This window comes from Lampetra fluviatilis, chromosome 54, assembly GCF_964198595.1.
Source record: "Lampetra fluviatilis chromosome 54, kcLamFluv1.1, whole genome shotgun sequence".
NCBI lineage: Eukaryota > Metazoa > Chordata > Hyperoartia > Petromyzontiformes > Petromyzontidae > Lampetra > Lampetra fluviatilis.
In genome coordinates this window covers 8,717,964-8,737,903 of record NC_136328.1, presented here as the reverse complement: position 1 = coordinate 8,737,903, position 19,940 = coordinate 8,717,964, and the positions used below count along the sequence as shown (strand labels likewise).

Sequence of the window (19,940 nt, the reverse complement as noted above, 5' to 3'; positions counted from 1 at the left end):
CCCCCCTGGGCTCGTCAGTGAGAATGTAAACAAAATCACGAGCGCCATGATCTCTTTGATCAAGTCAGCCTGGACTGCTACAGACAGCGCCATTGGGTGTAGCCTTTATTAAATTTCTAAAACAAAACGCAGAGCGGTCACAACTGTACATGCCACAGAGCCGCTGTGCAGACGCGCTGAAACGCAGCACTGCCAACGAGTTCCTTAAAAATAACACCTCCGCTGCCAGTAGCTGTTGAAACAGCTATCCCTCTGGTCTATGAGATTGCGAACGGTTCTAATGGGAGTCACAGGTCTGACGTGTCCCACTGTCAAAGCTAAACACCCAGACGGCTTCCGCATGTGTACATTTTATTGTAGCATTGAAGTGACTCACCACAGGCTATCACTTACAATATATTAGGATCTCATTCCATGAGAAGTTGTTTTTGCAGGACAAAGGATTAACTATGGGGTTTGAGTAGCAGTACTAGGTGATGGTTTTTATTAATAAGAGTTTAGTGCTGCCCACTTGCGGTAATGCTGGGGTAGAGCACCGCTTAGGGAAACGAAGTAAATCTCAACACTATACAGTACTTGGAATTCACGTGCATAGGCACAAACAGCGCCATGCATATCCATGGGATCAATGTGACGAGATTAATGGTGGAAGCGACAGTGCGCGCTTCCCTGGTCTCTACCCCCGAATTCTCGTCCACTTATCAGCATAACAGAAGGCAAATAAAACACCAGAAACCTCACGGCAAAATACAGCAGCAGCAATAGAATTCTTCAATTGAGCATTCAAGGTAAAAATGAACAAGCCTGCACCCTCGGGAGTGGTGTTTAATTTGCCTCTGACACATCGCACATGTACCACAGCGCCTCCCCCCCCATCCTGCCATTCCCCTGAAGGGCTTATCCGACCACGACGGTGTCTTCGTCGAGGAACTCGTAGTAGGGCACCTCGAGGTTCAGCGGCGCAGGCCCCTTGCGGATGCGCCCCGAGTTGTCGTAGTGGGAGCCGTGGCACGGGCAGTAGTAGCCATTGAACTCGCCCATGTTGGGGATGGGTACGCAGCCCAAGTGCGTGCACACACCCAGCACGATGAGCCACTCGGGTTTCTTGGCACGTTCATTGTCATGCTCGGGGTGGCGCAGGTCAGCCAAGTTCACCTGCGAGCACAGCACAGCACCATGGGTGAGTAGGATTCCAGATACAATGGGGTGAAGTGTGGATTTATGTGGTAGCGAAAAGCAACCTTGCCTCAACACTGTATAGAGACGGTGGGCATATTTATTTATGGGTACGGGCTTTCGGTCATAGGTCTATGTGGATCTATGGGTGTCTGAGCATAAACAAGAAAATGTGGATGAAGTGATAAAACAAAACTTTCAGATGGCCAGAATTTTGTATCCATGCCCAATTTTTTATTGTCTCATATAAGCCATTGGGAGCATGTCCCAAGTGGACAAAACATAACACGAAGAAAAAGTCAGAGCAGCACGATGACCAGACCTTCTGCTCGACGTTGACCTCCTCTGCGGTGCGGTGGCGGATGAAGAGGGGCTTCCCGCGCCACTTGAGGGTCACGTTCTGGCCCTCGCCAATGTTGTTGAGCTTGACTTCGATCTTGGCCATGGCCATGACGTCGGCCGAGGCACTGAGCGTGGCCACGCCCTTAACAACTGCCGCCTTGGCAACGTACAGGCTTGCCACGGCCGCGGCGCCCGTTACCAGGTAGCTGAACGCCTTGCGGGAGTCATAGCTGTCCTGTGGGTGGGGGGGGGAGATGTGATACCAGCGACATCATGCCTGTTCTCCCCACTAGCACCAGTGTCAACAAAGACCCCTATTCCACTGGCACATTTGAGCTGAGTTGCAGCAGGGCACTCATGGTATGGGTGGTTTTCCACATCTTAATAATCGGGCTCAGGGCCAAGGAATGGCAGGGTGAAGACATGTTCAGTGCGTAGGACATAGATAGCACGGCTTCTGCAGTGGAAAAATCTGGTGCCTACGGAGCCGTACTAGGCTGGATCAGCACGGCCCTGGTGTGGCTTGGCTGTACCAGTGTGGGAGAAGATCTCAGGTGTACAGTGGAAAATATATATATTCCTAAAATGTTTGCATCGGAACAATATTTGTTCCCATCATAAAACGTCTGTTCCAGTTCGAGTAACCTTGTTTGAAAAAACAAAAAGGGGGTACAAATATCCGTGAGGGGACCCTATGTTGCTAAGGGAGAATGAGTGTTCCTGGGGAAAATATATTGTAAGGCATGGGGGGGGTGGGTGACATACATCACAAGGTGATGCTGGGCCAGCTTGTGTGACGTTTCTCACCTTTGAGGACTTGTTGCTGTCTTGTACATCTGACCGCCTGTACGCACTGTAGTCCGGGACACTGACATCGGTATGCGCGAAACGTACGCTGCTGGTTGCTGCCAAAGACAAAGATGCCCCGTTTAATCATCCCCAGGATGCTGGGGCAAGCACTGCTTGCAAGGACTGATAAAAGTGTGGCGCTCGATGAAATGGTTGTGGCCAGCACCACGCTAAGCTCCCTTTGTCTCCCAGGTGGTGACATTTACACAACAGGATCAAGGTGCCATGAGTGCCAAAGCCGTCGATGCCACCGCCACGCCTCACCGTCTTCTACCCTTCGCCAGATCCCGCAGCTCCTGCAAAGTCGCGACTTGCAATTTGAAAGAACTGCCGTAACATTATATTTCTGATTTTCCAAGAACTGTCCTTGTCCCCTGCACCTCCGATTACCACGGCTGGCTACGTATAGTGCGAAAGAAGTTCAACATATATATTTGTTGACAATATTATATGGTGGTTGGTGGCAGAACATTACACACTAGGTGCAGCCATATCTTTCCAAATGTGTGAGGATTATATTGGCCTACTTGAGGCTCATCTACTTACGACTAATTGTATTGATCTGGATGAGTCAGGACTGGTTCAGATATTGTCCACTAATGTTGGCCATGAGAAGGAATTCAATTCAGGTCACTGTTTTTTATGGCAATACGCTAACCACTCCCCCCACACACAACGCAGTGCTTCAACGCACGCAACAGCAAGTGAGGCTCTTCAAATACTACGATTAGCACGGTTGGCTACGTATGGTGCGAAAGTTCAACATACATCTCACCCACCGTGGTCTGTTCGAGTGACTGGCTTCCTACCAATCTCCAGTCTCACTGCATTCAATGGGAGGTTGCTATTCATCCTTAGCTGCTCATTGTCTGGAATTCCCTGATATCAAAAACATGGCCTGCTAGTCGAATACACATCTTGACCTACTCACATCCCACTGTAAGAGACATCACTGCCCAAGTACAGAAATATCCCGGTTTACGTCGAGAGCATGTGCCTGAAAAGCTGCGACGAATATCGAAACGACAAATCAAAGCATTTTTGTCCAAATCACCAAGATATTGTCCATAAGTACTCTACGGTACAGTACATTTCGAGGCGAAGGCTGAGAGGCGACGGATAGTGAAGGCAACGAAAATGAGGTGATGGTCGTAGTGCCAAGGTGACGACGTAATCTCATCCCTCGTGGTTCTGGAGTAGAGTTTTGGACATCCTCCCCTACGTCGCGGTTCGTGCTCTGTATCGGGCTCCTATTGAAATATAACGAAAACGACGTAAAACGGTGGTGGGGTATTGCTGTACACATTCACAAACTTGCCCAATTGTTGAGACACAAATGCCACCACTTGACAGCGATTTTCACTCCACTGCTGGATGACGGCCTCACGCCACGTCGGCCATGGGGGTTGTTTGACCATACTTCACCGCGCTGGTCAGTCGAGGTCTAAACTGGTCCAGGATGTCCTGGCTTAAATAAACTTGGCTAGCGGACAATACTGGGGCTGTATATAACGAGAATTAGGATGGATTTTATTTATTTTATCACAGTTTCTGAGCACAGGCCTAAAGTGCCAAGACGGCCAGTAACAAACGGCACCGTGAAAGATGCAATCGTTGGTACGTTTTCTGGAACTTATCAAGGTTACATTGAGCTTGGAGGGCAAAAGAGACGATGGGATGGAATTCCAAAGCGGAACAGTGCGAGGGAAGAAGCCTCGATCTCATGTACGGAGACACACCGACTCGGAGCCGCTGTTATATTCCATGTGTACCTGCACTGGTCCCACAACATCAAACTCGTGCGAGAAACACTTCCTCAGTATTCTCGTGTAGTGTCTAGGCCAGTGTTAGTTAAGACACCTCCAGCGCAGAATCACAAACACAACTTGTACAACAGTCCGATGTGTTGTTGTTACTGTACTCCGTAACCTTCAACGCCCGAGGCCTTCACCAATGTCGCCTCGGCCTCCCCTACTAACCCATCACAACGCCGCATTACATCGCCGCAAGAACAAAAACAACCACGAGAACACCATCGCCACATGATCACCATCACACCGCCATCATCGCCACCATCACCACGATCATCACCCCACCGCCGAGGCCTCACCGACGGGGCTCGAGGAGGCTGCGATGGCGGCTGTCCGGGGCAGCAGCTGCCTGAGCGCAGCGGCGGTGAGGCGCTCCCTCGCCGCGTCCGCGACCAGCCTCTCGGCCGCCTGGCTCGGCAGCACGACCAGCGTCTTCAGCTGCGAGGCCACGACGCTGGACGAGGCGGAGGCGTAGGGCCCGAGGGCGTTGAGGCGCGACACGAGGCCGATCATGGCTGCGGCGGCGAAGGCTTCTGTGGGGGGCGCCCGGGTCACGGTGGAGGAAGGACGCGGGGAGAGCGAGCGGGGAGGGGGCGGGGCGAGCGGGGGGCGGGGCGAGCGGGGAGGGGGCGGGGCGAGCGGGGAGGGGGCGGGGCGAGCGGTCCACGACAACTCGGAGGGTTTACCTCCAGATGGCGAGGTGTGAGTGGAATGGGGTGCCAGCTGGGAGGGTTTACCTCCAGATGGCGAGGTGTGAAGGGAATGGGGTGCCGGCTGGGAGGGTTTACCTCCAGATGGTGAGGTGTGCGTGGAATGGGGTGCCAGCTGGGAGGGTTTACCTCCAGATGGCGAGGTGTGAAGGGAATGGGGTGCTGGCTGGGAGGGTTTACCTCCAGATGGCGAGGTGTGCGTGGAATGGGGTGCCAGCTGGGAGGGTTTACCTCCAGATGGCGAGGTGTGAAGGGAATGGGGTGCCAGTTAGGAGGGTTTACCTCCAGATGGCGAGGTGTGAAGGGAATGGGGTGCCAGCTGGGAGGGTTTACCTCCAGATGGCGAGGTGTGAGTGGAATAGGGTGCCAACTCGGAGGGTTTACCTTCAGTTGATGTCCGTCAGTGGAATGGGGTGCCAACTCAGAGGGTTGACCTCTAGATTGTAAGTTGCCATCTGGGAAGGTTTGCCTCCAGATGAATTAGCGTTCACATTTGTACGTTTTTTCGCCATAACAAAGTCAGAGGGGGTTTTGCTTCACATCAGGGGTTCTCAATCTTTTCGGCCTGGAGGCCCCCCAATCAACATCCCTGGTCACCCTCGCCCCCCTCCCCTCAATCTCAAAAAGCACAACTCAGGTGACTGAGGTGACATTACAGAGTTGTCATGTCCACGCCTCGAGTTAACGCGATGCCACGTGTTGTGTATCGATGTGCTTTGTCGCCGCAACGTGGCGCTGACGTTCCCCGCGCACATTCGACAATTTCTCCTGCACGGTGTCCGTGCCGCAGCCTGTGTGCTGTGCCGGGCCCCTACCCAATCCCCTGTAATCCTTTGGAGCCCCCCACGGGTGTGCTCCTGCTCAGAGTCGCACAAAGCGGGAAGCAACGTTGGACACAAACCCTGTCTGCCTGGGGAATTGTACATCTGTTGCACGTGCGGTTGTAAGGTTGGCGTAATATATACATTCATATCCCACAGTAAACGACGCGATTAAACGTAACCTGGTTAGTTGAACACGTAGGCTTTCGCGACTACTATTATCCATAATACAGTTTTATTTTAGGTTAGATCGCTTAAATATAAATGCGTCGTTAAACCCGCCACCACCCGACACAGCCAATTAGTAAGGTTTTTCACATAAACAAAACATGCCAATTAGTTACTAGTTCAGCACCCCGGTGTGATGGAAAGTAAACCCACAACATTTACAAACTCGAGTACGACGTTTCGCCGGTAATTACAACCAGCCACATCAGGCGACAGCCAGAATTGTGACTTGGTTAGTGGTTACATCCCGAGACGGGTCAAACGAGTGGCCATAATTCGCCTTAACAAAACTCCTTCATTTAGGATTTACCACGAGGGGAGGGGGGGGGGCAGTGGTTTTTAATTGAATAATAATTATAAAAAAATAACACGAGTTATGAATAAGTACTTAATAATCATCATCGCTTGAAGTCACGCAAGCCTTTTTGGACTCATGTGCTTGACCTTAAACAATGCGAATTCAACCTCGAAGGAGCTTGCAAAGCCGAATGGAGTTAAAAAAAAAAAACCCCACAAACACCTTGCTGCGAAAGAGAAACGCAGAAGATCCCTGGTTTTGATCTTCCACGAAGCTCATGGGGCCAACCTAAACCGCATCCACTGCACAAACCATGGCAGTAGATGCGTGATTCCTGATGATGCACAAATGGAAAATATGAAACTCTCCAGGAGCAGTGTGCGACTGTGGTCATCCAGAACAGAGACCGTCCATCGTGTAACGACGCAATGTCCCCCGATCTACAAATACGAAGGAGACATCACAGCGATGATTAACTCCGCTTACTCCTGATGCAGCTGTCTGCCTTGTTCGTTGTTGTAACATTCTGACCCGCACCCCGAGTGGGCATCTGTGAAAAAAAGAGCTTTATAGCTCATCGGATTACTCCGGTGTATATATATAAAGATGCTAATTCTGAAACTAAAATAAGTAATTTTATTCTCAATGTAAGATTACAGTTGTTGCTTCTGCACCTACATCAAGCAGCCGTACGACAGAAGACGACTTCGGGGGGCAAAACCCCCAAGGACGCCACGAGGTGGCGCCGTCCCCCCTCGTGCCACGAGGTGGCGCCGTCCCCCCTCGTGCCACGAGGTGGCGCCATCCCCCCTCGTGCCCGCCACGAGGTGGCGCCATCCCTTCTCGTGCCCGCCACGGGAGCAGCCGAGTCACGGTGACAGCGCCGGTTCCCAAACGGCGCGCACGGTCATCATCATCAACAGCAGCAGCGACACGGACAATGACGAGGGTGGAGATGACGAGGGTGGAGATGACGAGGGTGGAGATGACGAGGGTGCAGATGACGAGGGTGGAGATGACGAGGGTGGAGATGACGAGGGTGGAGATGACGAGGGTGGAGATGACGAGGGTGGAGATGACGAGGGTGCAGATGACGAGGGTGGAGATGACGAGGGTGGAGATGACGAGGATGGAGATGACGAGGGTGGAGATGATGCCGATGGAGATGATGACGAGGGGCGTGCAGGAATCGGCAGCCTGCGGCTCTTTAAAGGACTTCTTCTTGACGTTATTCACTTTATTAGACCTCCTTTGCCATTACCTAAATATAATAATAGGGGTTTTCCCCTTTTTCCCGGCAACAAAACTTAAACTTTTTTACAAGGATTCATGCCTGCATTAACCACAATACTTGCAGTCAAAATGCCAGAAAAAAGGGGAAAACCCCTATTATTATGCTACTCACTTTGCGTCGCGGCTCTTGAAATAGTGAGGAGGTTTTTTTTACCGAATTAAAATCGACATCTAATGAGCAACGCTGTTGGATTGCCGTGTGTTGGCTGTTTCTTTGTCACCATTAGTTGCTTAGAGGATGTTGTCCACGACTGAAAACCAACGCTTTCATAACTCGACAAATAATAACATTTTAGCGTCTCAAGGTGAGTTTGTCCTCAATCGCTTGTCCCGCTTAACATTGCCATCGGTCATGAGTATTGATCATCGCAGGAGTGTCCAATGCTCTACATTGGCTGCGTTTGGGGGGTTTCGATACCGTCGGAGCATCAACAACCAGCACCGTGGACACAAACTCAACAGCCTCGCCACGATCACAGCAAATCACAGCGATAACAACGAAGGCGATGTTTAAATATCCACCATCAATTGGTGGCGAGATGTGATCCCCTTCGCCTGCAGATTGTGAGCGGGGGAGCGGTGGCGCAGCGGTTAGCGCTGCGAACCCGGCCCCCCCCCCCACAAACAGCGGTGACGATCGCCTGAAGCGGCCCTGGGACTCCCCCAGGTCGACTCAGCCTCAAATGAGTACCTGGTGCGATGTTTATACATTGATACTGGGGAGACAAAGGCGGCCGGACGTGGTTGCTGGCCACCGACCCCCTCGTGCTGCTCGCTATGGGGCCGGCCATAAATGACGTCACGCGATTGTTGACCCCCCCCTCCCTCGTCAGGCACTGATAAGGGGATGGGCAACTGAACGGAATTTCCGCAACAACATCGACCACAACACCAACAAGGCAGCAATACAAGTCGTAACAAACACGATGAGCTCACTGTCGTTACTTATATAGCAACAACAACAACAACATCTTCTTGGTTCTTTCGGTAAAGTCACGTAGAAGGGAAATAATAAAATAACAAAAATTAAACAATAAAATACAAATTCTCACAGTGAAAATGGTATTTTATTATGTTTTATTTTTATTATTGTCACAGTGAGAATTGTATTTTATTATGTTTTATTTGTATTACTTTATTATTTCCCTTCTACGTGACTTTACCGAAAGAACCAAGAAGATGAATCCCAAGAAGATGAATCCCTGCAGTCACGAAAGCTTTAAATCGAAACAACAACAAAAGTTTAAATTTTAACGTCACGAAAATTCCACTCAGACCCGCGGGCAGCGCCGCCCCCCCACCGTGCCGCGCCCCCACAATGCACCGCGCGGCCCTCTCCGCCGCCATTTTTTAGTGGGGGGAGATTTTTGTTTTCCGCTCTCCACGGACGCCGCGGGGCTCCCGCGGCGGCGGCGGCGGCGCCATGAGCGGAGAGACGCCGTACATCGGCAGCAAGATCAGCCTCATCTCCAAGGCGGAGATCCGCTACGAGGGCATCCTCTACACCATCGACACCGAGAACTCCACCGTCGCGCTCGCCAAAGGTGCAACGGCGGCCGCGGTCTGCTCGGGGTCGAGAGGCCGAACAAACCCCCCCCACCATTACCCCCGCCCCCACCACTACCCCCCCCACCACCCCCCAACCACCACCATTACCCCCCACCACCATCCACCACTACCCCCCCCCCACCACTACCACCCGCCCACCGCCACCCCCCCGTACCACCCTTATCCCCCACCACTACCCCCCACCACCCCCCAACACCAACCACAACCACCCCCCCACCACCATCCACCACTACCCCCCCCACCACACTACCCCCCCCACCACACCACCCTCCCAGGAGTGGAGTGGGGGGGGGGTCTATTCATCGCCACCTCTCGTGATCTTGCCCGTCGCTCCGTCCTCCTGCTGTCTTCACCCTTTCACGGCGTAGGGGGGTGGGGGTCGTCGTCTCGCGCCTCGCGCCTCCCCCCCCTCACGGGGTTGAAGTCCCGGCCGTGGCGTGGGGGGGGGGGCCGCGGTGTGGGGGGCCGCGGAGGGTGACGTCACGGCTACTGCTGCTGCTGCGGCAGACAGGAGCAGCAGCAGCGCGAGGGCTGTCCGCTGGCTCCGCGCGTCGCTGTCGCCCCGCGTGTTCGTCTCGGTCCGGCTCGTGTCGAGAGAGACGGGAACGGGGCAGTCAGTGGTGTGTTGGGTGGTGCGTGTTTTGGGTGGTGCGTGTATTGGGTGGTGTGTGTTGGGTGGTGTGTGTGTGTTGGGTGGTGTGTGTCGGATGGTGTGTGTCGGATGGTGTGTGTTGGGTGTGTTAGGTGGTGTGTGTTTGTGTGTTGGGTGGTTTGTGTGTTGGGTGGTGTGTGTTGGGTGGGTGTGTTTGTTTGTTGGGTGGTGTGTGTTTGTGTGTTGGGTGTTGTGTGTTGGGTGGTGTGTGTGTGTGTGTTGGGTGGCGCGCGCTTCGCCAACGCAACCTGGCAGGTAAAGCGAAGTTGAGGTGGTTGGTGATGGAGATGATGATGGTGGTTGGTGATGATGGTGGTGATAGAGATGATGATGGTTGTTGGTGGCGATGGTGGGTGGTGGTGGTGATGATGATGGTGGTGATGAAAATACTGATGGTGGTTGGTGGTGGTGATAATGATGGTTGGTGGGGATAATGATGGTGGTGGTTGGTGGGGATAATGATGGTGGTGACGGTGGTGGGTTCCGTGCAGCGGCGATAGTGACGGGCCGTGACTCTTCGCTCCGTAGTTGTACTAACACAGTGATACAGCTCGCATGTCCCACGCGCGCAGATTTTGTTCACTCACGGAGAGAATGATACGGTGGGGGGGCACCAGACGAAGCGGGAAAACAGCCAGGACCGACCGTCACGAGCACTTGCCCAAGTTCTGTGGTCCTACATTGGGATGTTCATGTCAATTCCGCACTGTGGAGCCGTCAACGGCGCTCTCTTGTTTTGACGTCGAGGCCGTCTTTGGACGTCCGTGAAAAATAGCCTCCAGAGCTCCACGCATTCCTCCAGTCTAAATAAAGATCGCGATTCTTTAAATTTCGCGACCCCTGCACCGAAATTCAGAAGGGCGCGGCCTCCCCATGCCCCAGTGACTCAGCCTCCCGCTGACCCAGTGGTCTGACCTACACCTGAGCTATTCACCAGATCCTCCCCTGATCCACTCACCAGACCTCCACCGTGAACTTAGTCTTTTTTTCCCCGGTTCCTAATTCAAATTTTCAAAGCTCACCTCACGGGCTACGACTGTGCAGTCCCTCGCCGTTCCGTGGATAAACTCGCCACTGTAATAACAATGTGGATTGTCCATCACGGGCTCGCTGGGATAACCGCGTGTTGACTTTGTGCAGTAACCCTGTTGATCTTTATCTTCACCGAGCAACCATTGCTCGGCGGTTTCATACAATCTCGCGTGGTCTGTACTCGGTGCAATATCCAGCCCTTTTGTCAATCCACTGCTCGATGAAATCCTGCACGTGCTGCGTTGGTCGTGGGGTTTGTTTGACTTCGATGATCAACGCAGGGTTGGGGCAGGACCAGCTCATATAGGGGCACCATGGTGGCTAGGAGATGTTGACTACCTCGCCTGGTATACAGGAGGTCGTGGGTTCTATCCCGACCCTGATGCCTGTATATTTGGAGTTTGCATGTCTCTCTCTCTCCCCCCGTGGTCACTTGGATTTTTCTCCGAATTCTCAGATTTTTCCCACCACATTTAGAAACTTGTGTTTTAGAGTATTTGGCTGCTAATACATTTCCACGTGATAAGCCACTTCGTTGAGCTATCATTTGTGGCCAGGTCTCTTCTGAAAAAGATACATCGCTCAGTGGGCCTCACCTGGTAAAGTAAAAAAAAGTAACTTGACACTGATGTTAGCCGCGGTCGGGAATCAAACTCACGTCGCCACTGTCTTCGTAGGTCAACGCTCAAATCACTGCAGTACAATTAACGGTGCATATTAAAGCTGAGAAGATGCATGCTTGGAATTACACTGACAGAGAGGAACATTGATTTGAGAACGCAATTTAGAAACACCACATTGTTAAAACCAAGTGGACCTGGGCAGGACATGTCTAGAATGGATGATGGCCAGAGGTCGAAACTCACAAGGGAGCGGCACCTAAAGATGGACAACTGCCACCAAGATGGTCAATCCAGCAATGGGTTGATCATGGATGGGGATGTTAAATGTATTAAAATACATTACGGTTCCATGTGTTCTAATCCGTCTGTGCGGACATGTTTTATACCTTCACAACCATGATGATGTTTCGACATAACTCACTAAAACAGGAATTGGCCAAGCATCCCATTATAGCAGGACCTTCCTGAAACTTGAGACGGTGTGAGGCTTTCCTGGATTAATGAAGGTCATGATAGCCTCATTATACCTGTGTAACAATGCAGATGTGCAGAATCAATACAGTGTGCAGCTTAACGGGCTCCTGCCTTCATAAAAAAAATACTTGGTTGATGTAGTTTTAGTTTTTTTTATTGAAGTCTCCTTATGGAAGCAGTTGGGTTCTTAGTGCCTCGTACACTGCATACCAAAACACCTTAGGATTGGTTGAAGTTTTAAATCTGGACACTGAATACATTTTAGTCTTGTGACAAGGTCACTTCTGAAGTTGCCAGGTCGCTTCTGAAAAATAACTAAGAGCTCTGTCGGCTTTACCTGCTAAAATTAAACATAGTTTGTTTAAAAAGTTAAATTTTTAGTTATTTGCTTACCTTTTCTATACTTTGCACTACTATCGGTGTTTTGTATTGTTTGTTGTAACTTTCTGACCCGCCCTACTGGACATCTGTGAAAAAGGTGGAGGTTTACAACACATTTATACTTATGCGATCTAACCCAAAAACCTCTTAGTATGAACAGATATGGCTGATGTCAGGTGACTGAACTATTGGGTGCTGTGTGTTCTGTGCGGCGCGCACGCAGTCCGCTCGTTTGGCACGGAGGACCGGCCCACGGAGCGCCCAGTCGCGCCCCGCGATGAGATCTTTGAGTATATCGTGTTCCGCGGCAGCGACATCAAGGACATCACGGTGCGCGAGCCGCCCAAGCCCCAGCGCACGCTGCCCCAGGACCCCGCCATCGTGCAGGTGGGACGGGGGAGATTCACCCACGCCAGTCCAACACCGATCGCTGACGGCCGATCTGTGATCGTGTCACTGTTCGTTGTCAAACGATCTGTAACTCTCCGTCGCTTCGTTGTCACTCGCAGTCTTCCCTAGGCTCGGTCGCCCCAAGGTTCCAGTCGTCCAGCTCCTATGGGCCTTTTAGCGGCATGGCCCCATACGGCCAGCTGGGGCCCGGATCCTTCATGGGCCCCCCCTACGGCTCGCTCGGCTTGGGTAAATATCAGCTGCAAGTCGTTTTGGTGGCGGTACGGCGTGCGTGAATGTGTGAATGTAATACGCTTAATAGGCACTTACAGATTTGACCCACGAGAGATTTGATGAAATTATCACTCTGGTTGCAAATAGCTTCAAGGAACCAATTATTTTGTGTGTGCGCGCCTGCCGTGTGCACCTGTGTGTGTGTGTGTACCTGCCGTGTGTGTGTGTGTGCGCCTGCCGTGTGCACCTGCCGTGTGCACCTGTGTGTGTGTGTGTGCGGCTGGACCTGCAGGAAGCGGTCTCTCTCCCCTCGCGCAAAACTCGACTCTGTCGGGGATGCAGCCACCGCGAGGCGGGGCCTTCGGGGATACGAGCTTCACGCCAGACTTCCTGTCCCCGACGAGCCTCTTGCCCTCGCAGGGTAAGCCCACTGCTACCGCCACATTTACCCCCTCAGCCCCCCCGACTCGCATTTTACCCTACCCAGGTTCCCCCCCCCCGCCTCCACCACCGCCCCACTAGCCTGACACGGACGTTCCTGTGCAGGACATCGCGGTCAATTAGTGGCTTTCACAAGAGAGCGCGCGTTGACTTTGGAAGCACCGTAATGCACCGAGCCCTTTCGGAAATTCAATAACAAATGAACTTGACGCACTCAAGCGCATGGTGATAAAGAGAAGTGATAAATTGCAGGAAACTGTGCTGCACTCCTGGGTGAAGGTCGTGCACAACTGCGTACGTCCTGCTGCTGCTGCCTGTGTTGCGGTCACCCAAACACCCACCTCCGTGCTTTCGAGCCAAAACTCATCGCCGTCGCTTCCAAAATGAGTCCAAACGCATTGCTTCATAACATGGCTGAGCGACCGTCTATGCGGCCGCTGCAATATTGCCCAGCTGCCATTTCGAGTTCACTTAAACATGCAGGCTAATATTTTTTTTTTTATATCTCTCAGTTCATTATATCCATTAGGCGAAGGTAGCCTGTTTGACACCTTCACAATCAATTCTGGAGTTCAGAAGGACTCTGTTGCTGAATTATGCAGCAATCTTCCCCAAGCCAGATCCAACTCGTTTATAACCCTGTGCTGGATGAAATCCCTAAGTAAGTAAATAGAAGCGCAGGTAAGTGGCTCACAGGATGATGACTCGTGTCGTTTGGCCTCGCAGACATCCCGCGAGCGGTGTCGCCCCCCGGAGGCCTCGGTGGCAAGCCTACGCCGGAGCGCGCGGCGAGCGAGAAACCGCTGACTTCTACCGCCGTGGGCGACCGGCGACCGAGCCAACAAGCCAAGGCTCCCGGCATGCCACCTGCGCACAGGCCCGGCACCGCTAATGATGCCAGGAAGGGCGGCGGGGTGCCTGGACCCATCGACAGTACGTTTGGCCCATGCCGTTGCTGCCGCCACCAGTTTTTGAGAAGCTCGGCGGATGCAGGAAGCTGTTCCCTCAGAGCTGACGGCATCTGTGTGTTCATTGCCACGCAGGGCACATGGATGGGCACAAGCCAGAGCGGACGGATGACCGGGGCCAGACATTCCGGAGGCGAGGTGGTGGTTACCGGCCACCAGTGGGCCCTACGTCACCAATTGGCGGTGTCGGCGGTGGCGGCGGCGGCGGTAGAGGTGGCGAAGGTGGCAGAGGTGGCGGAGGTGAGTTCCGCTCTGCTGAATTTGTTTCCATGCGATGCCTCGAGAAAAAGAAAAGGTCTGAACAAGATTGAAATAGGGGGTCGATAGCACGGACCACTACGGGAAGAGAGTTTTGGACTATAAGGGCCGTAGAGGAGAGCACCTGGCAAGCTCTGATGGGCAACCACCCAAGTATTTACGAGGCTTATTTGCTTCCAAGATCCAGTGAGATTGGACGCATACCTGACAATGTGGTCATGTTGTAGTGATTTGATTGCGCCCGTGTAACCTTGCAAGTGACCAGCCTCCACTCCCCCGACAGCCCCTCCCCTAGCATCACCACCACCCCCTACCCCGACCACCTCTCCCCTTCCCCAGACTGCACCTACAGCAGCCTGGGCAGAGTAGTACGCACTCCGAGCCATTGTGTGTTTTGTGTTCTTTGGCGGTTATCTGGGTCGTGCAGGGCCCCCCCGGCGCGGCCGGGATGGTTTCCGGGGCCGCGGCCGCATTGGGGGTGGCCGCAAGGAGCAGCCGATGAAGTTTGAAGGGGACTTCGACTTTGAGAGCGCCAACGCACAGTTCAACAAGGAGGAGCTAGAGAAGGAGTTCCAGGACAAGCTCAAGCTCAAAGGTAGGGGCCGTGTCACAGCACCCACCGTCTGCAGTAGGGCTGGTGAGCCGAAGACTCTCCGGCCAGAAGCAAGCAACTCCTTCGTATGGCCTGTTATTTAGTTGTTTTACCTTTGATGTACAGCCCTTTGAGATTACCAATTTGAAAGGTACTGTATACAACTGACTTTATCGGTTCACACGGCACGTGACTTATATTTCATACGACCCCAAGTCGTGATTTCATGTGGACCAAGACTTCATTTCATACAGCCTGTAATCACATGAACCCAACCGCTTTGAAACGGCAAGTGATATCTATCCATTACTCGATGCATTATTTTGGTGCTGGAGAGGAATATTTTCAATCTGGCAAGACTGTGTCTTCTCATTTTAATGTGCTCAAGCATGTAGGTCACTGCAACGGCCTCGTGTTATTTTGTACACCTGAAGGCGTGTGTTCGCGTGTGGCCTGCTAAAGATTTGTAAAAGTCCAAACCATCCACAAATTAGTTAACTGTAAAATTAAAACGTTTTGGAAAAACCTTGTTTTCTTCCCTTAACATCGTGAATTTTCTTGAAAAAGAATATCCTGAAGCAGAAGATTTGTGCTGGATACAACTGCATTTGCAAATGTGATATGTAACTTTCATCCTTACCCAAGTAGTTATTGTTAAATTTTAGTGTGAAATTGTACTAAGGGACTTTGTTGTCTTGGTGTGGTCTGGGACTGTTCTTCCTGCTGTTTTGCTGCCTTGCCCAAACTTGGGAATTGATGTACAGTACTATATTTTATTTTTGTAGTGATTTGCTTACCTTTCCCATACTCTACACTCCTATTGTGTTTTGTACTGTTTCTTGTAACTTTCTGACCCACCCCCTACTGGACATGTGAAAAAGAGCTTCATAGTTCATAGGATTTCTCTAGGATAAATAAAAATTCTGATTCAGATTCTGAAAATTTACTGATCGATGTATGTACAAAGTAACGTGGAGGGCAGGCAAATGTCTAACCAGTTGACGCTGTGCGGTTTCTACGTAGACGACCGCGGGGGGGAGAAGGTGGTGAACGGCGAGGACAAGGAGGGCGGCGCGGAGACGCAGTCGCACGAGGACGACAGCGCCTACTACGACAAGACCAAGTCGTTCTTCGACAACATCTCACGTGAGAGCGACCCAAGGTGAGCCCCCCCCCAGCCAACCCGTACCACCGCTTCAGTGATGACGGGTCCCGCGTGGTGCTGCCGCATAGCGTCGGTGTGCCCCGATCGGTGTGTAGCTCCGTGTGATATCACGTGTGCGGTGCTGTTCTGTCCGCACCTCACCGCACCGCGTGCCTGGTGCGCTATCCGACGCCGCACGTTTAACCGCACCTCTGACTGGCGCCGACCACCCAGGGAGCGGCGCTCGACGTGGGCGGACGAGCGGCGCATGAACGTCGAGACGTTCGGGGTCTCCTGCAGCCGGGGTCGGGGCGGCTACTACCGCGGGCGCGGTTTCCACCGCGGAGGCTTCGGCTACGGTGGCGGTTACTACCGCGGCGCGCGGGGGTCCTTCCGAGGGGCGACTGGGAACCCCCGGGGAGGCGTGGTGCGGGAGTTCGGGTACCGAGGAGGCCGCGGAGGAGGGCGGCTGTGGTCAGAGATTGATCAGAAGGTGAGCCGAAGCGTCACGCTCCCGAGCTAGCCTCGTCGATAACCCGTGGAATTTTTACGTGCAGATTTAATTCGGCCAGTAGATGCCGACTACAGTGTGCAGTGTGAATTCTGTGAGAATCCAGCACTCATCAATTCACTCCAGTTACCCAGCGGTTAAGCCTCATCTGTCGCTACTACCATGGTTACTGTTCCTGTGACATTCCGATTTTTCGTCCCAAGTTGGGTGCTAGATCTACCAAACTGCAAATGTCATCCAGTGTTCACCACGTTGCAGGCCACTACACTTCTCTTTCTGCTTCGTCATTCGCACGGCTTTACTCCGAAACCCTCTCCCCATCGTCTTTTCCCAAGTTCGTGTAACCATTCTCATTTCAAGAAACATTCACCTCTTCATCCGTTGCCATTTTAATTGTGCTGTTTGTTGCTGGCCACTTGGCATTTTTTGGTCTGTGCTTAGCAACTGTGATATTTAAAAGTAGTTTTATTTTCACGACTAAATACATTCTGCAAGTTGGCAGGCTAAAATAAAAAATGCTGGCCAAATCAACACCGGACAGTGTTAATTTAGTGACCAATTTCGATCTTAATAAATAAATGATATCCACAAAGTCTTGACTAATATTCCAGACTCAAGTGCTGAGTAAATGAACGCCGTTCATGACGAACTGCTTGATGTTTTGCGACGGCTGAAGTACAACGGTAACCGGCGTGTCCGCTGTGGCGTCTGTTCTTACAGAGGGATAACAAAGTGACGTCTTAGAAGAGGTGGAAACGTCGACTTCAGGATGGCACCAAGGGGGGGGGGGTGGTGGTGGGGAGGGAGTCGGTGGGAGCGGAGGGGGAGTCGGATGTGAAGCACTGCAGGGGTAGAGCGTTACATCGGACGGACAGGCGAACGGACTCGCCATCGCTGTGCCAGACGCAGGAGGTGGGGGTCACGTGTGTCGGATACTGTATTTTTAAATGTCCTTTTTAAAAAACAAAAGTGAATAAATATTTTGAATGGAATGCTTTATCGCGATCAAATTAAAATATTTACGAGCATCAGTTGCTGAAGAGCTACACGGAGATTGTATGACTGACGAGATGACTGTTTTTAACGTTTCTATTTGCCAGACACCCAGAATCCATCGTTAAATTATTGAGCTGGCCGAGTAGAATAGACGACACCATCGTTCAGGCTATGAAGAGTTGGGGGAGGCAGAAGCACAACAGTCGTGCGGCCAAACACTCTGGTCTTCATCCTCAAGTGGAGTGAAGAGAATCTAAAACACGAAACCGATTCACACATTGCAGCTCCGTTAAACTCGTCGGCGTGGTGAATAACGCCGGTGCAGGGCACGCATGAGTGGGCAGCTGGAGGGTCCAAGCGGTGGGGTCTCTTGAGTCGGGGTCCAGTAACAAATCGGCAGGCCCCGTCGTCCCCGTGTTAATAAAATACACTTAACAAGCTGTGTTCAATCCCAATTCACCGAATTACCTTTTTCTCTGAATTGTATTGGGCAACCTAATGGCCGTCTATATGGGAGTGCTAAATATGACCGCGGAGTTCACACGAGAATGAATATGGGGTTCAAATCGACAGCAAGCCCAAAGACTACAGATGTGACTGTGAGACGTTGACAGGACCGACTGGGTATGATGCGAGTTTCTGTAATTAAACCTCAATTATTATCCCTTTTACAACTGGTGCCGTAGATTCTCAGGACAGTCCTGATATTTCACGTGAGCAAATGTGGATTTTGTTTGCGGGCCACACACACTGTCTCTGCTGACATGTCAATCTCCAAAAGATTTAACGTCGCACATTAAGCAATTTTTACCGAAACTCAAACGGACCCCAGTTTACCAAGCAGAAAAAGGGGCTGGCTTGCAGGGTGGCATAAAGTTGAAAAACACAGCTGTGCGAGGGTTAAACGAACGCACGATCGTAGTACTTTGTAATCAGGGGCCACAGAATGTAGTTGCGTGAAGCCACTTGTCAGACACCGCATGGCCTGCTGCCGCGATGCTCCGTCACCTCAAGGGGAACTCGCAGTTCTGCCCTCCCCCGGGGCACTGGTAGGATTTAGGCGAGGGGGAACCTGAAGCGATGGAATGTTTCGCCGTTGGGAAATCGCCATATGTAGCGAGCCCCTGGGCGAGGGATTTCCCGAGTGTCGTCGCATGCGACACGGAGAAATGGCCACAACCCTGGGGTCTTCTGGTCAACAGGGGAGCCCCACCCCCCTTTCAGTTAATGCACTGCCTGGGCCACTTTCAGGCTGTCGAGCATAACCACTAAAGTCGTTTTGTCTCATCTGGATTTGTCACCCAAACCGCACAGACGTAGACAGAAAATGGGGGGGCCTCGTAAATTCCCTTAATGCAAAGTGACAATTTCATGAAGTGAGATTATCGTCGTGTAGCATTCAGAACCTTTCATTTCCCAAGCACTGAAATCGATACGAGTGCACCACAGAACGTCACCAGTAATGAACGTTGATGTCGTGACCCTGTTTTTTTTTTAAGTCAAACAGCCACCACCACAATCTGCGGGGCAGCAGAAGCACCTGGTGCTCTGCCGGCGGTAGCCATGACGCAACCAAAAACCATCGTCCCTCTCTTGAGTTGCTGCTGTAGTGTGGCTAACAAACCCCGTGGGTAACCAACAGTCTTTAATGCAAATCGCTGCTTCACGGTGGAGATTCTGGTACTAACGAGAGTCCACAAGAAGCCCAAACCCAGCCCCCCCCCTCCCGTTAAGAGCATTAGTGCGAGCGCTGTTTTAATAAACACAATCAACTTGTATAAATAAAAGTCGTGTGCTTCCTCGCTTGTCTTTCTGGTCCTCACGATCAATCCAAGTCGCCGTCGAGCAGCAACATAAACTTGCAAATCCTCACTCGTCAGTAACCGACGTCGCCGCGACCGTCCACAGTGTTTTAGCCGGGCGGCGACGGTCTAGAACTGTGACTTTTTTTTTAAGTAATAAAATAATGGAGCCTGAAGATGCGTGCGTGCAGTCGTGGCGTCGCGGGGAAAACGAGTGTTAAATTGGGCTTGCATTGTACACGACGGGCAGTGTTCACTTGTCGTGGACTAAATGTGAATAAAGACGACTGTCGGCTTCTACCCCGTGGCTTTCTCTTCTCGTGGCGATCGACAGCTTCCGACAGT

At 52.0% G+C, this 19,940-nt stretch overlaps 2 protein-coding genes across 2 annotated transcripts; one reads left to right on the top strand and one right to left on the bottom strand.

The window, feature by feature from the left end:
• Positions 1-82: 82 nt before the first annotated feature.
• Positions 83-4,765, bottom strand: UQCRFS1 (ubiquinol-cytochrome c reductase, Rieske iron-sulfur polypeptide 1). Its single transcript, XM_078879710.1, has 4 exons — positions 4,478-4,765; positions 2,326-2,423; positions 1,499-1,753; positions 83-1,155 (listed from the first exon to the last, which is right to left on the bottom strand). Exons 1-4 carry the CDS (start codon positions 4,689-4,691, stop codon positions 898-900), a joined length of 825 nt encoding a protein of 274 aa, XP_078735836.1. The 5' UTR covers positions 4,692-4,765; the 3' UTR covers positions 83-897.
• Positions 4,766-8,858: 4,093 nt separating this feature from the next.
• Positions 8,859-19,895, top strand: LOC144949693 (protein LSM14 homolog A-like). Its single transcript, XM_078879707.1, has 10 exons — positions 8,859-9,072; positions 12,483-12,646; positions 12,769-12,898; positions 13,176-13,304; positions 14,051-14,257; positions 14,368-14,532; positions 14,978-15,145; positions 16,166-16,304; positions 16,521-16,779; positions 17,518-19,895. Exons 1-10 carry the CDS (start codon positions 8,952-8,954, stop codon positions 17,539-17,541), a joined length of 1,506 nt encoding a protein of 501 aa, XP_078735833.1. The 5' UTR covers positions 8,859-8,951; the 3' UTR covers positions 17,542-19,895.
• Positions 19,896-19,940: the final 45 nt, after the last annotated feature.

Coding starts and splice junctions, on each gene's coding strand:
- UQCRFS1 (XM_078879710.1), bottom strand. CDS start 4,691: ATGATCGGCCTCGTGTCGCGCCTCAACGCCCTCGGGCCCTACGCCTCC. Junction 2,424..4,477: donor AGCCTCCTCGAGCCCCGTCG/GTGAGGCCTCGG, acceptor TGTCTTTGGCAG/CAACCAGCAGCGTACGTTTC. Junction 1,156..1,498: donor AGGTCAACGTCGAGCAGAAG/GTCTGGTCATCG, acceptor CTGTGCTCGCAG/GTGAACTTGGCTGACCTGCG.
- LOC144949693 (XM_078879707.1), top strand. CDS start 8,952: ATGAGCGGAGAGACGCCGTACATCGGCAGCAAGATCAGCCTCATCTCC. Junction 14,258..14,367: donor GGTGCCTGGACCCATCGACA/GTACGTTTGGCC, acceptor ATTGCCACGCAG/GGCACATGGATGGGCACAAG. Junction 14,533..14,977: donor AGGTGGCAGAGGTGGCGGAG/GTGAGTTCCGCT, acceptor TGGGTCGTGCAG/GGCCCCCCCGGCGCGGCCGG.